We start from the raw sequence: 14705 nt of genomic DNA, 5'->3' as shown, positions 1-14705 counted from the left end.
TTCAGAGCCCACCTGACATACTTTAATTGGAAAACTGAAAATATCTCGATAGTGGAAAGAATCTTGCAGATCATTAACACAGGTAGTACTCAAACTAGACAGCAAACTTTCACGTACACCAAAATAGCAATATCTTAAAGTTTCAGTCCTTGGTACATAACCAATTTTCATCTCTTCAGTTTATACATACTATGAATTACACAAGGCATAACAACAGCAACAAAATCAGTCATTTCTGTCAACTTGGGTCATGAAGATTCCGAGGTTGCCTGTCCCAAGCCAGAATAAAGGAGAAATGACAGATGAGTTAAAACACACACACACACACACACACACACACACACACACACACACACACACACACACACCCTTGGTTCAGCTGGCATGGCTGACAGCACCACGTAAGGGCCCTTGCCACAAGGTTACAGTAAATACCTTATTGGCAGTGAAGATGAAGATGGCAGAGCTGACAAAAGAGACAACCTCCTCTCCATGGCTAAAATGGACAGAAGAAACAACTGTTCCACATGTTAACAGTGGTACCCCCGACAGAGTCCGTTCCACATGTTAACGGTACCTGACTAAGTAAATTCCAGGCGAACAACCCTGTCTTATTTTTGGAATTCAAGGATGATCCTTGATTTCCTGCTTTCTACAATTTGTAACTTCAAATCACAAAATGGCAAGTTCGCGCAATGGATGCAGTACCCCAGATGGTAACTCTGATGAGGAATCCACCATTACATTTTGTAATGCACTGGGACCTAGGATTCTAGGGAGACTTAACATTTACGGTGATGAAGAGTGTGTTACATCGAAAAGCCTTCTACATTTAAGTTCAAGATGTAGCACTACTTTGGAACACTAAATGTAAATTCTCTTCTGAAAATTGGGAAGCTGAAGAAATTGGAGTTATTTCTAAAGAAGAACTACATACAAATTTTAGCAGTGCAGGAAATGAGATTATTAGATGAGAATGTAATTGAGACACAACATTAGAGAATTTATAAAGGAAAACCAGCAATAAGAATAACAGAAAACGTGCCTCTGTCAGGAACAGAACTTTACGTAAACAAAAGATCGTAGACAGCATAACTAAATTTACATTGAAATCAGAAAGAATGTCCATGTTTACAAAAAAGTGCTAGAACAAAAGTTATATCCTTATAAATCACCATCCATCTATAAATGATAGCAACAGAAGAATCCTGCAGAAAGAAAATCAATTTGGGATCTACGAGAAACTGAAATCTCCAACATACCTAAAAACAACATTAAATTCCTCCTCAGCAACTTCAATGTGCAAGCTGGGAATGAAAAGAAATTTTAAAATATTGTCGGCGAATATCCAACACACTTAAGAATAAAACAGAAATGGTGCGAAACTGATCAATATGTGTAAAATGTTCCCATTAAAATTAATGTCCACACATTTTCATGACCTACCAAGAAGAGCCAAAACCAAACAACGGAAACTTCAGCTAGAAATATCAAGACTGTAAGAAAAGGAAGATTGCTATTTACCATAAACATAACATGCTATGTTGAAAACTGGCACAATTAAAAGATATTTACACACAAGCTTTCGGTCTTGGCCTTCATTGGAAAAAGAAACCCGCATCATTCATTCACACAAGTAAGCATTCTGAGCTGCCAGAATTGGTGCCATGAGCTTTACTTGCTTGAGTGAATGAATGATATGCATTTTTATTTTCCCGACAAAGGCTGAGGATGAAAGTTTATTTGTAAGTGTCTTAATTGTGCCTGTCTGCAACTTTGGGTGTTATCTTTACGGTAAGTAGCAATCTAACTTTTCCTACCTTGTTAAGAAAAGCCAAAACCTGGCTATCTCCAAACCTATGAAAATTTCAACTTATCATACAAAGAAATATGGAAATTGTGAATGCCAAAGTAATCAGAAATAGGGAATTCAGTTCAGATTATTACTTCTCTACTAAGATTAAAATACTATTTCTCCCTTTTAAGACAAAAAAATAAAACCAGAATTTGGTCTCATGCAACTCCACTATAGCTAATGTTGCAACAGAAAAAAAAGGAGATGAAATTTAGATAACAAAAGAAGGTGACTGGAATGAACTCCAGGTAAAAATTACTAAAGCAGCAGAGAAAGCTTTACGACTGGTCAAGAATAACAGGAAGACATGGTGGAACAACGACCATGAAGAATCACTAAAACAAAGAGCTAAAAATGGAGACATTAAAAGAAGAAAACAACATTTTCAGAAAAAATCAAACAAAGAAAAGAAACAAAAAAATAATATGGAAAAGCACAAGAACCTTTGAAAATCTCAGTTTATGGAAACACAAGAAAATTTTAACAACAACACTAGAAATTTTTACCAAACTTTTAAATATATACTTAAACAGTATCAAGCACAAAGTATTTGCTCTGAAGAGGAAAATGGCAAAATAGGATTAAATAACAAAGAAAATAGTGTAATACTATCAAAATGTTTTGACACTCCTAAACTGTCTAGTTCCAATACTTACATTAGATTTTACAACAAAAACCCAAAGAGTGAAAAATCTCTCACCAACAGAGCAAGAAATTCATGAAGTGATCATACCACTCAAAACTACAAAGCAAGTGACAAAGATTAAAGTGCAGCAGAATTAATGAAATGGTCAGAAGCAAAGAAAAGTTTTGGCAACAATTGGAAAAACCAAAAACATTCCAAAGAAGAATGGAAAACAGCATTAATTCACTCATTACACAAAAAGTGAGACAAACAAAATGTCAATAATTGCCGAGGAGTGTCACTTTTGCCAGTGGCATACAAAATATTATCAAAAATTCTCCTGAACACAGTTGTAGAAATTTTAGACAAATGATTGGGAGAATATCAGGGTGGTTTTTGAAGGGAAGAGCCTGCATCGAACAGATTTTTAATTTAAAATCAATAATTCGTCAGAAAATTTTAATCAGCAAACCTATAATAGTATCATTTATTGATTTCAAGAAAGCGTTTGGCATTGTAGACAGAGAATCAATAGATAAAATCATTAGAGAATTTAATGTTAAGGCAAAATTAGCAAATGATATGTGAAACTCTTAACAAATACAATTTCTGAACTTAAATTTATGGGAGAAGTGTTTCAGCCATTTGAAATAAGAACAGGTGTTAGACAAAGGGATGGTTTATGTTGAACATCTTTATACAACTGATGCTGCCCTTTATCCAAAATATAGTGACAATAATATAGTCCTGGTCCACATGGTTCCCAATGGAATTAGACATTAAAAAAAATTATATTAAACTGTGTTCTAGAAAAAAAATTCTAGGGATGTGGAATTAATGTGTACTGTCAGGCTTTTGCAGACTATTCTGGAATACATTCAGAAAATCTGACATATGCAATTATTCAAATCTTCTGAAAGAAATAGCAAATAGAAAGATTTGCAGTAGATGCAAGAATTAACAAAATTGAGAGAGCACTTGATTTGGAAAATAATATTCACAACAAGAAACACACATGTAGAATAACAAAATTAAAAGACTATACCACAGCTGTATGATCAGAATGTTGGGTGCAATACAAACTACTGATGGCTTGAAAATGAGAAGTAATGAGGAGATCTAAAAGAATAGAGAAAATATCACCATTAATACCTAAAAGATGATTAAAGTTTTTAGGCACCTCTGCCGAATGAATGAGAACAAGCTAACGAAACAAATATTCATGTATTTCTGGAAGAAGAAATCAACAATATGCTATTGTTACACAAATAATGAAAGAACTAGAAAGAAACAACATCAATGAATTGGAAAAAACAGACAAACTTTTTTAACAATAAAATGCTAAATTTAGAAGGCCTTGAATGCAGAAGAAAGGAAACGACAACATGATGAGAACATGATGAAGGCATACTGAAAAAATGACAATTTGTGAAAACACAGTACTGTGTGCTGGAATAAAAACGCTAACCTGGATCATACCAAGCCACTGCATTGTTAAATATGCTACCCGAGCACACCTCAGAGACTGACAAAGTATCATGTTTGCATTGGTTACTTTCCCCAAAATTCAAACCTGATGTAGGAGCCTGGTACTCCACTGAACTGTTATCTTCAGGATGAAAGATATAGTAGGAAGTTCAACTGAAATACAATGTCAGGGCAGTTTGGCACTTTGTACTACGAGGGATGTTCAATAACTAATGCAGACTTTTTTCTGAAAGCAGGTTGGGTTCATTCAGGATTCTAATACACATTATCCTCCACTCTTTTGCTACAAAATTTAAACATTATTTTCTTTCAATGCAATGGCCTTATGCCACCTCACAGAGAGCCTGTATGTCCGCATGGCGCTACTCTACTTCTCGAGGTCGGAGCCAATGTCATCCACATACTGCTCCCTGTGGAGTGCATCCTTCATTGGACCAAACGGATGGAAGTTTGAAGGTGCAAGATCCAGGCTGTAGAATGGATGAAGAAGAACAGTCCAATGAAGTTTTGCGAGCTTCTCTCGGGTGCACAGATTTGTGAGGCCTTGCATTGTCATTGCTAAGAAGAATTTTGTTTGCACTTTTGTTGTGAATAACACACTTAAGTCTTTTCTTCAATCTGCTGAGGATAGCACAATACATACCAGAGTTGATCGTTGCAGCATTAGGGAGGACATCAAACAAAATAACCTGTTCAGAGTCCCAGAAGACAGTCACAGTGACTTTGCCTGCTGAGGGTGCGGCACTAAACTGTTTCTTTGGAGGAAAGGTAATGTGGCGCCACTCCATGGATTACTGTTTCACTTCCAGTTTGAAGTGATGAATCATTATTTCATTGTTTGTGACAATGTTTGACAAAAAATTGTCACAATCAGCCTCATAAGGTGCAAGCAATTCTGCACAGATGGTCCTTTGTTGCTCTTTATGGTCTTCTGTTAGGTGGAAAGGAACCCATCGGGTGCACACCTTTGAGTATCCAAACTGGTGAACAAGTGTGTCAAGACCACCAACAGACATCCAGTTGAGTATCCAGGTGTTTCACGGAGATCCGTTCATCACCTCACAGCAGTGTGTGGCTGGCCGGCACACGGAAGACTGGAAAGTTTTGCACAAGCTCATTGTGATGACAGTCACCTCATCCAATGACTCACCATGCTTTTGTTCACTGTCAGTTCTCCATAGACATTCTGCAAGTGCCTATGAATATCTGTGATGCTCTGGTTTTCTGCCAAAAGATACTCAATGACAATTCTTTCATTACAGATGCCATTTTGAAGGCTGTGTGTAGTGTTGCCAACAGTCTGAACTTCATGGAACTGTAAGGTCTGAAGTGCAAATATTTTCACAAGAAATTTTTCAACTGAAATTGGCAAAGAAAAAGTGAGTTGCATTATTTACTGAATCCCCCTCATACTACATGCACACATTTAAACTTGTATGGACTACATCCTATACAATTTACTCTATAAAGAAATTAATATACTTCCAGGGTAATACTACCCTCATTTCATACAAACATAATTACAAAAATTTATTGCAGCACTATAGTAAACTGACCTGTCTCTCCAATGCATGTTTTAACTGCCTGCAGAACATCTGGCTCCAGAAATTCCTTTGGAGGGCAGCTCATACCAAGTGTATGATTCTTACTGTCAACATCAAACAACACTACGTCGAATGTTGTACCTGGAATTAAAAACAAATATTACTATTTTAACCTGCCCCTTGTGTGTGTGTGTGTGTGTGTGTGTGTGTGTGTGTCACATGAGTGGAGGGGAGGAGAATAGTTGAGAGAGAGAGAGAGAGAGAGAGAGAGAGAGAGAGAGAGAGAGAGAGAGAGAGAGAGAGATTGGGGGGGGGGGGGGGGTGTACACTTTGTATCCTTACCCTTCTCTGCAGCCTGTTGAATATACTGAATGCCATCACGAATGTATACACCCAAGCGCTCATCTTGAACCAGCCCAAAATAATTTGTTGCAATTTCCAACATAACAGGGTCTATATCTACAGCTGTTATTCGAATCTGTGAAGGAAATCATAATAAATGTTAAAAGCTTCTTAAAGTAAGATATATAACAGGACTTAGAAAACAATATTTACCTTTGTAAAACAGTGTTGTATGAAACTGCATAGACCACCACCTCCCAGACCAATTACTGCTACATGACACACGGAATTTTCTGGTGCTGCCAGAGCCACTCCAACAGTCATATAAATGAGGTAGTCACTAGCCAAATATCCAATGTCAACAACTTTCTTTGGCTTTCCTTTCCTCGATTTTACTGAAAATTGTGAGAAACCACCTTCATCCTGAGCAATACTTAACATAAACAACATTGCCCAGTTTGGTTTATCTGAATATTTTTGCTGCATGATGACACATTGCTAATACTTACGTATCTTCAAACGAGCTTCTGATTGTACTGTGCCTTGATTGTTCAGGAAAATAAGTCTTCTAAATAGTTTTCCACCATCACCTTCAGCTTCTTCTACCACAAAGTCACCTGACATTTGACTATGGCCTCGGTAACAGACTTCTCTACGGCCAACATCAGATCCAACTGATAGGAAGGGAATCTATGAAATACAAAAATTAGATTGTCTATGGAATCAATTAATGAAAAATAATTACAATTTAATAAGAAATGAGATACTTAACCTGATTACCCTGTCGACATCCTGGCGGCGCTAAGTGCAAGATACTGTCACACAATTCTTCCTGTACTGCATCCAAACCCTTATACGTGTGATCTCTATGTAATGCTACTACTGCCAACCTGTCAAAGCCAGCAGACTTTAGCAATGCAACTCTGCCTTCTGGGGTTGCAAACAGCCACTCAGTTTCTCTGTAAAGAAGGACAACATGAAGTACCTAAAATAGACTAGGGATACTTTTACCTTAGAAAACACACTTCATACTCACATCTAACAGTCACTATCAAGACTAGATGTACACAAGTATGAAAGCCAAATAAGATTTAAATTTGCAATGTGATGAATTGGGAAGGAGTATACCTACAAAGAACTTTGTATGAACCCTTTCCTGCCCAATGATACTTGAAAGAACTTTCCTCTTTCAAGAGTCAAAAAACAGCATGGTGTTGACTTCTTGCATTCGCATTCTGTCGGGACATCGTTACTCTGATGTATCACAGGAAACATTTTGGCTATGATAGTTCAACATCTCTGCCTAAAGATGGCAGTAAAAGAAGATCTTATTCATTACCTTGTGCATGGAGTTTTCAGTGAAGCTCATAATCTGCAGCATTGTCCCCAGAATTGATCATGGCCCCCTGGTTCTGAGTCGAGTGGAAGGACTGAATCAAATATTTCAAAGGTTCTGTGAAAAGCTATGCTGCAACTTCCTGGACTTGTGCCATAGGGCTGAGAACTGGTAGGGTCCCCCTAAATGGGTCAGGTGTGCACTACACATCAGAGGCGGCTACCCACGCAGCTGACTGTGTAGATGGTGCTCACAAGAGCTTTTTAAGTTAGGTGGCTCTCCAACCAGTCCAGCTCATGACAGTTGTAGGAGACCAGAAGTATAAGTGTAAGATTCAAGAGAATGCGCTAAGTGGCACTACCCCACCACTTTGTACACATTACGCCCAAGTTTTAACTGTCCACCACCTTCTGATGGAATGCCCTTTTTTTACCACCTATGTTCCAGCTTGGGTTTGCTGCCTGATTTATCAGGCATTTTAGCAAATGACGCGGGCCGTCTACCACATTTTACATTTTATCCACCGAAGCTACAGGAATTTTTCCGCAAGTGATGTCTCACAACCACCAACTACACTGTCACCTTTAAGTTTGGCCAGCCTCCCCTTCCATACCAATTGACTGGTTTTTGGTTTTGTTGTACTTCAGAGCACAAAAAACAACTGGAGTCATACACACCCAAGTCAAAACTATTGAACACGAAAACAGAATAGTGGTGAGTATTAAAATCCTAGTAATTAGCTGCTGAAGCATTCACAACAACACACCAGAGCTTGAAGCACTCCTGAAATGCAGTGAAGCTTACATAATACTAGGTACAGAAAGATGGTTGAAACCTGAAATTGACAGCAGTAACATTTTTGGGGAAAATCTGTGTATATCGAAAGGATATGCTAATGGGAAATGGTGGTGAATATATTTGTCATGGTGGTGAATGTAGTTGTCACAGTAGACAAGAAACTCAAATTCACAAAGATATAAATTGAAATGGCACGTGAGTTCATCTGGGCAAGACTTAGTAGTAGGGGTGGGCACAAATTGTAAATATGTCGTCCTATTGTCCACCAGACTTATAACCCAATGTAACAGAAAACTTACAAAACTCCATTAACTAGTGTGTAAGTTTTTCAATCATACCCTGCTCATCGGTGAAGAATTTAATCAACCAACCATCAGCTAGTAAAATTACAGTTTTGCTAGTGGTGGTCATGGCAAGACATCCTGTAAAACATTATTAAATGCCCTCTCTAGAAACTATCTAGAACAGATAGTTCTAAACCCTACTCATTTTTATTTATTTTTTTCATTTGCACACGAAGTTCCTTAGGACCAGCTTGAGGAGCAAATCTCCAGGGTCACAGAACATGTCAGTACTTGAAATTGCAACTTAAAAGTAATAACAGACGAAAATAAAATGTTTATGAACCCAAAAAAAGTCAATCCATAAGTCAAAGTAAATGCAATCAACAATACAACAAGAATCAGCTTAATTTTCCAAGGAACTCATCGACAAAATAGAAGGAGTGACCCATGAGGAAATTCTTCAGTTTCGATTTGAAAGCACTTTGATTATTGATATAATATTTGAATTTGAGCAGTAGCTTATTGAAAATGGATGCAGCAGTATACTGCACACCTTTCTGCACAAGAGTTAAAGAAGTCCCATCCAAATGCAGGTTTGATTTCTGCCAAGTATTAATTGAGTGAAAGCTGCTTATTCTTGGAAATAAGCTAATATTGTTAACAAGGAATGACAGGCCAATGTCAAAATACCCAGACTCGTGAGCATGGGTCGACAAGAGGTTCATGGACTTAGACCAATTACTGCCTGAACCGCCCGTTTCTGAGCAAAATATACTTTTAGAATGGAAGAGTTACCCCAAAATATAATACCATATGACAGAATTGAATCAAAATTAGCAAAGAAGACCAATTTTTGTGTCGAATGATCGCTCACTTCAGATATAGTTCCAATAGTAAAAATGGCAGCATTAAGTATTTGAACAAGATCCTGAACGTGGGCTTTCCACGACAATTTACTATCCATCTGAACACCTAGAAATTTGAACTGTTCAGTTTCACTAATCGTATACTCATTCTGTGAAATTAAAATGTCAGCTTTTGTTGAATTGTGTGTTAGAAATTGTAAAAACTGAGTCTTACTGTGATTTAGCACTAGTTTATTTTCTACAAGCCAAGAACTTAGGTCATGGACTGCACTATTTGAAACCGAGCCACTGTTGCAAACAACATCCTTTACTACCAAGCTAGTGTCATCAGCAAACAGAAATATTTTAGAATTACCCATAATACTAGAGGGCATATCATTTATATAAATAAGGAACAGGGGTGGCCCCAACACTGATCCTTGGGTCACCACCCCCCCCCCCCCCCCCCACTTGACCATACCCCACTCAGAACCCACATCACAGCCATTCTCAACATAGTGAATAATGACCTTTTGCTGTCTGTTGCTGAAGTAAGAGGTGAATCAACTGTGAGCTACTCCCTGTATTCCATAATGATCCAACTCCTGGAGCAATATTTTGTGATCAACACAAACAAACACCTTAGTTAAATCAAAAAATATGCCTAGCGTTTGAAACCATCCAGTAACTCACAGAGAAAAGAGAATATAGCATTTTTCCTTGTTAAATGACTTCTAAAGCTGACCTGTACACTTGATAGCAAATTGTATGATATAAAATGCTCAATTATCCTTACATACACAACCTTTTCAATAACTCTAGCAAACACTGATGGCAATAGGTCTAAAATTTTCTACATTATTCCTTTTCCCTTTTTATAAAGCGGCTTTACTACTGAGTAATCGTTCAGAAAACTGGCCATGCCTAAAGGAAAAATTACAAATATGGCTGAATACAGGGCTAACATGTGCCGCACAGTGCTTTAACATTCTGCTAGGCACTCCATCATATCCATGAGAGTCCTCAGTGTTCAGTCATTTAATTATAGACTCAATCTCCCCCTTGTCTGGATCACCGAGTAGTATTTCACACATCAATCTCAGAAAGTCATTTGCCAAAAAAGTTATATGATTCCCTGTAGAAAATAACGATTATTGAATACTGTACATATATCTGATTTATCAGTAATAGAAATATTTTTACTATGAACTGATTTTATATCGACGACCTTCGGCTGATAACTCTTCCTTCACAACTGACCATATGGTTTTAATTTTATCCTGTGAATTACCTATTCCATTTGCATACCACATACACACTGCCTTCCTAATAACATTTTTAAGCACCTTATAATACTGTTTGTAATGGGCTACTGTAGCCTGATTGTGACTACTTCTAATATTTTGATATAATTCCCACTTTGTTCTACTTTTATTTCCTTATCCCACTAGTCAGCCACCCAGGCTGCCTATTACTATTAGCACCCCGTTTAGAATGTTCTAATGGAAAGCAACCCTCAAAGAGCATGAGAAATGAGTTAAGGAAAGCATTATATTTATCATCTATGTTATCAGCACTATAAACATCCTGCCACTCTTGTTCCTTGACAAGGTTTAAAAAACTCTATTGCTGTTGGATTAACTTTTCTACAAAGTTTGTAATTACATGTGACGTTTGAGTACAAAAACCTTTGTGTGTTAAAATTTGTGCATCCTTGTCTGAAAGGCCATTCACCCTTTTACTAACAGAATGGCCATCTAGTGATGAAGAATGAATAAAAATACTGTCTATGGCTGTGCTACTTTTCCGCTGCACCCTAGTTTTAAAAAAACACAGTCTGCATCAGATCATATGAATTTAGGAGATCTACCAACATCCTTTTCCTTGCACCATTATAAACAAAATTTATATTCAAGTCACCATATATAACTAATTTCTGGCACTTCCTACAAAGCAAAACAAGAACCCTCTCTAGCTTGAGCAGATTTGCTCTGAAGTCAGAGTTAGGGGACCTATAAACAACAACAATTAGAAGTTTAGTTTCATTAAATTCAACTGCCCCTGCACAACATTCAAATACCTGTTCAGCACAGTGCCATGATATGTTTATGGACTCAAATAGAATACTGTTTTTATGTACATAGCCACTTCCTCACCCCACAAGGAACTCCTTGAAAAACAGCCAGCTAATCTGTGTCCTGGTAAAGGAAGCCTCCGACTTGTCAAATTATTTAAGTGGTGCTCCGACATACCAGTAATTTCAGAGTCAACATCTATAAGCAGCTCACTAACTTTATCTTTAATACTTCCTATATTTTGATGAAATATGGTAATTCCTTCTCTACTTGGAAACATGGCATCCTCTGAAAACGAGTCCTTAGTTAGAGGGGCTTCCTTTAAACAAGTATACCTATCAGCTGACTTCAATCTAAAAAAGATGCAGCTCTAACACCAACTACTCCCACCACCACCCACTACACTGTCACCTGTAAGCTTTACCAGCCTCCCCTTCCCATACCTATTGATTGGTTTTTGGTTTTGTTGTGCTTTAGGGTGCAAAAAACAACTGGGGTCATACGCGCCCAAGTCAAAACTACAGAACATGAAAACAGAGGGGAGTTAAAAAGTGACAATATGTCGGTACCAATTAACATAATAGAAGAGAGCCCGCGTGTCATTTGCTAAAATGGCTGATAAATCAGGCACCAAACCCAAGCTGGAACTTAAGTGGTTAAAAAAGGGCATTCCATCAGAAAGCGGCAGACAGTTAAAACTTGGGCGCAATGTGCACAAAGTGGTTGGGTAGCACCACTTAGCAAATGACGATGGCTAAAAAGGCAATGCCCAATACGCAGACGAGTTAAAACAATCTCCTCCTGGTAGGAGGGCTGAGAGGAGATCGTCCAAGCTGCTGGGAGAGGCTTAATAAGCCGGAGCTTATTCCTGTGAAGGGAGGACCATTAGCGATGCCAAAGGGACACCACCTCCTGACAGATGGCAACACAGAGATCATCTGAGGCAATATAGGTATGTTGACTGCAGCCTTGGCAGCAGCGTGAGCAGCCTTGTTACCTGGCAGACCGACATGGCCAGGAACCCACAGAAACATAACACTGGCTCCACAAAGAGTGAGCAAGTGACAGTTTTCTTGGACTCGCTGCACTAGGGGATGGGCAGTGTACAGCGCATGTACTCTGAAGGGCACTGAGGGAGTCTGAGCACAGGACACAATTGAAAAGGCTGTGGCGCCTGAGGAAGTGCGGGGAATGGAATGTTCTGCAGCAGTAAGGATAACGTTTGTGAAACATTCTACCTGGTCATCACAACTGGGGAAATCTTGTTCTTCAAAGTTCACCAGGAAGGAGTAAAGCTGCCAGTCAGCCTTAGGAAGCTGCCATTTAGGCGTGCACGCAGATGGGGTAGGAGTCGGCAAACGCATAGCCCACGGGAAATGGTCGCTCGAGTAGGTGTCGAGGAGTGGACCACTCAAGACTAGGGGCAAGCTGGGCAGTGCACAAGGAGAGGTCCAAATGGGAATAGATGTGCAAGGAGTCTGAGAGGAAGGTGGGTGCTCCAGTGTTAAGGCAGAAGAGGTTAAGTTGATTAAGGAGGCCAGCCAAGAGAGCACCTTTCTGACATGTCCTGGGAGAACCCCAAAGTGGATGATGCACGACAAGTTTGTGTGGCCATCCTCCACAACAAGCATATCAATACTTGTTTTGTAAATAAAACTGTCTTTTCCTGCTGCTAGGGATGCACATTAAAGTCACCGAGTAGCAGAAATGGGGGAGGTAGCTGCCCAATAAATTGAAGGAAGTCTGCCCTGGTGACAACAAATGATGGAGGGACATATATGGTACATAGGGAAAAAGTCAGGTGGGGAACGAAAAGGCGAACTGTAACAGATTTAAGATGGGTAGTCAGGGAAGATGGGTTGACTGAATGTCATCCTGTATGAACAGCTTGACACTTCCATGGGTCAAGCCAAATTAAGTGGTCCAATAAAAATTAAGTTGGTTGCTTGACCATTTTTAAATATTGTAATTTTTTTTATATGTGATTACCCTACAATTAAGACGTTCAAATCAGGTTTTTTTTAAAAAAATTACCTTTCACCTTGAAAAATGGGGGCCATTTTCGTTTGCAAGCACGCGACAATGTTTCAGTTCAGAGACATTAGCAAAAATATGAATATCACTGCACTGGGTTAAGTTACTGTGGTATCAACGTTGGATACCACACTCGTTAGGGGTTGCAGATATCGACCGTGGTACGTAATAGATATCGCTGGACCCGTGAGTCGCAACTGGCACTGCTCAGTGGCTTGCGACAAGTATCTAATGAGCTCTCATCCACTCTTGCTCAGGACGTCAACTTGGAACATGGCATAGCCTTCAGCTGATAGGAAGCAACCTCTAACAAGGTGCTTAGTGAATTATGGCATATGTACTGCCTCTCTAGATATCTGTTTGTAATTTATGTATGCAGCATATGAAGAAGCCTGCAACACAAGTTAAGTACAATATTTATTATTTTTTACCAATGACTACTAACTATTTCAGTTGTTGCAGATACAGACTATGCTGCTAGCTTCCTACAGACTTCACTGTCAAACCTGCAATATGTGTTTCTATTTAGCACTGGCCACCTATCATAACAACTGACGAGAATCTTAACAGTTATAACATTGCAATTGACATGATTGTCTATTACACAAAATACCCTAAATGCAAAAATAACCAGTCAAAATGACCTCCAAAGTTTGGTATCCAAATTTTCAAAAATCCACTTTTTAGGCCCAAAAATAATAAACAAGGAGTGATTTATGAGAGTATTTTCTTCCTATGGTTAGATATCATACACTACTATCCTCATGTACAGCGAGAACACTGACAAATGTTTCCTTAATTTTTTATAAATTTTTGAAATCTGAAAATTTTCATTTTTTGTAACGTTTGGGGTTAGTTATCTCAGGTGGGACTGAATATAAAAATGATTTTTGCAAGTTTGTACACCTATATGATAGCAATGCACGGTAAAAATTTCAATGTTGATATCCGACTGAACAAAGATATGAATTTTTGAAAATGAAATAATTCACATTACTCTGCAACTGATCTTATGGTTGGTGGAATGTAATCAATTATTGAAGGTACTGAATTATATACAAAAAGTGGAACCATCACTGAAAGTAACATTTATATTATTTTGACATACTTAAAATAAATATTTTCAATTAACATTCTTCAAGATGCAACTGTTCCTAAACCTGGTGGTGAATGTTACAAACACTTATTTCTTCAGACAGCTTCTGTGATATAGAATAAGACCTCCCAGTTGCTGTGGTTCAAGCACTGAAAGTTTCCTTAAAACATTTTTCATTGGTATCCAAATTTTGTTACTATTAGATTTCTGAATTATGTTCTTGGGCCAGCAGGGTGGTAAAAATGTGCAAAAGTAACATTGTTTTCCAAACGCATTCTTTCAACCTCTGCTGTACATCATACGCACATGCCACTATGTCATTCAAAGTTAAAGACAGATGTAATTTTACTGACTCAATGATCCTCATAAATTTCTGTTTCTGA

The 14705-nt window shown here is 38.2% G+C and overlaps 1 protein-coding gene across 1 annotated transcript in view; it reads right to left on the bottom strand.

The window, feature by feature from the left end:
* LOC124797907 (eEF1A lysine and N-terminal methyltransferase homolog) overlaps positions 1–14705 on the bottom strand; it is a 77819-nt gene that overhangs the window by 19437 nt on the left and 43677 nt on the right. The window contains exons 6-10 of the mRNA XM_047261028.1: positions 6627–6813; positions 6364–6544; positions 6068–6249; positions 5855–5990; positions 5525–5653 (exon numbers count right to left, since the gene is read on the bottom strand). Of these exons, the coding sequence (XP_047116984.1) occupies positions 5525–5653; positions 5855–5990; positions 6068–6249; positions 6364–6544; positions 6627–6813 (815 nt within the window). The remainder of the gene's footprint in view (positions 1–5524; positions 5654–5854; positions 5991–6067; positions 6250–6363; positions 6545–6626; positions 6814–14705) is intronic.

Source organism: Schistocerca piceifrons, chromosome 5 (genome assembly GCF_021461385.2).
Source record: "Schistocerca piceifrons isolate TAMUIC-IGC-003096 chromosome 5, iqSchPice1.1, whole genome shotgun sequence".
NCBI classification, from domain to species: Eukaryota; Metazoa; Arthropoda; class Insecta; order Orthoptera; family Acrididae; genus Schistocerca; species Schistocerca piceifrons.
This window is presented reverse-complemented; position numbering and strand designations above follow the sequence as displayed.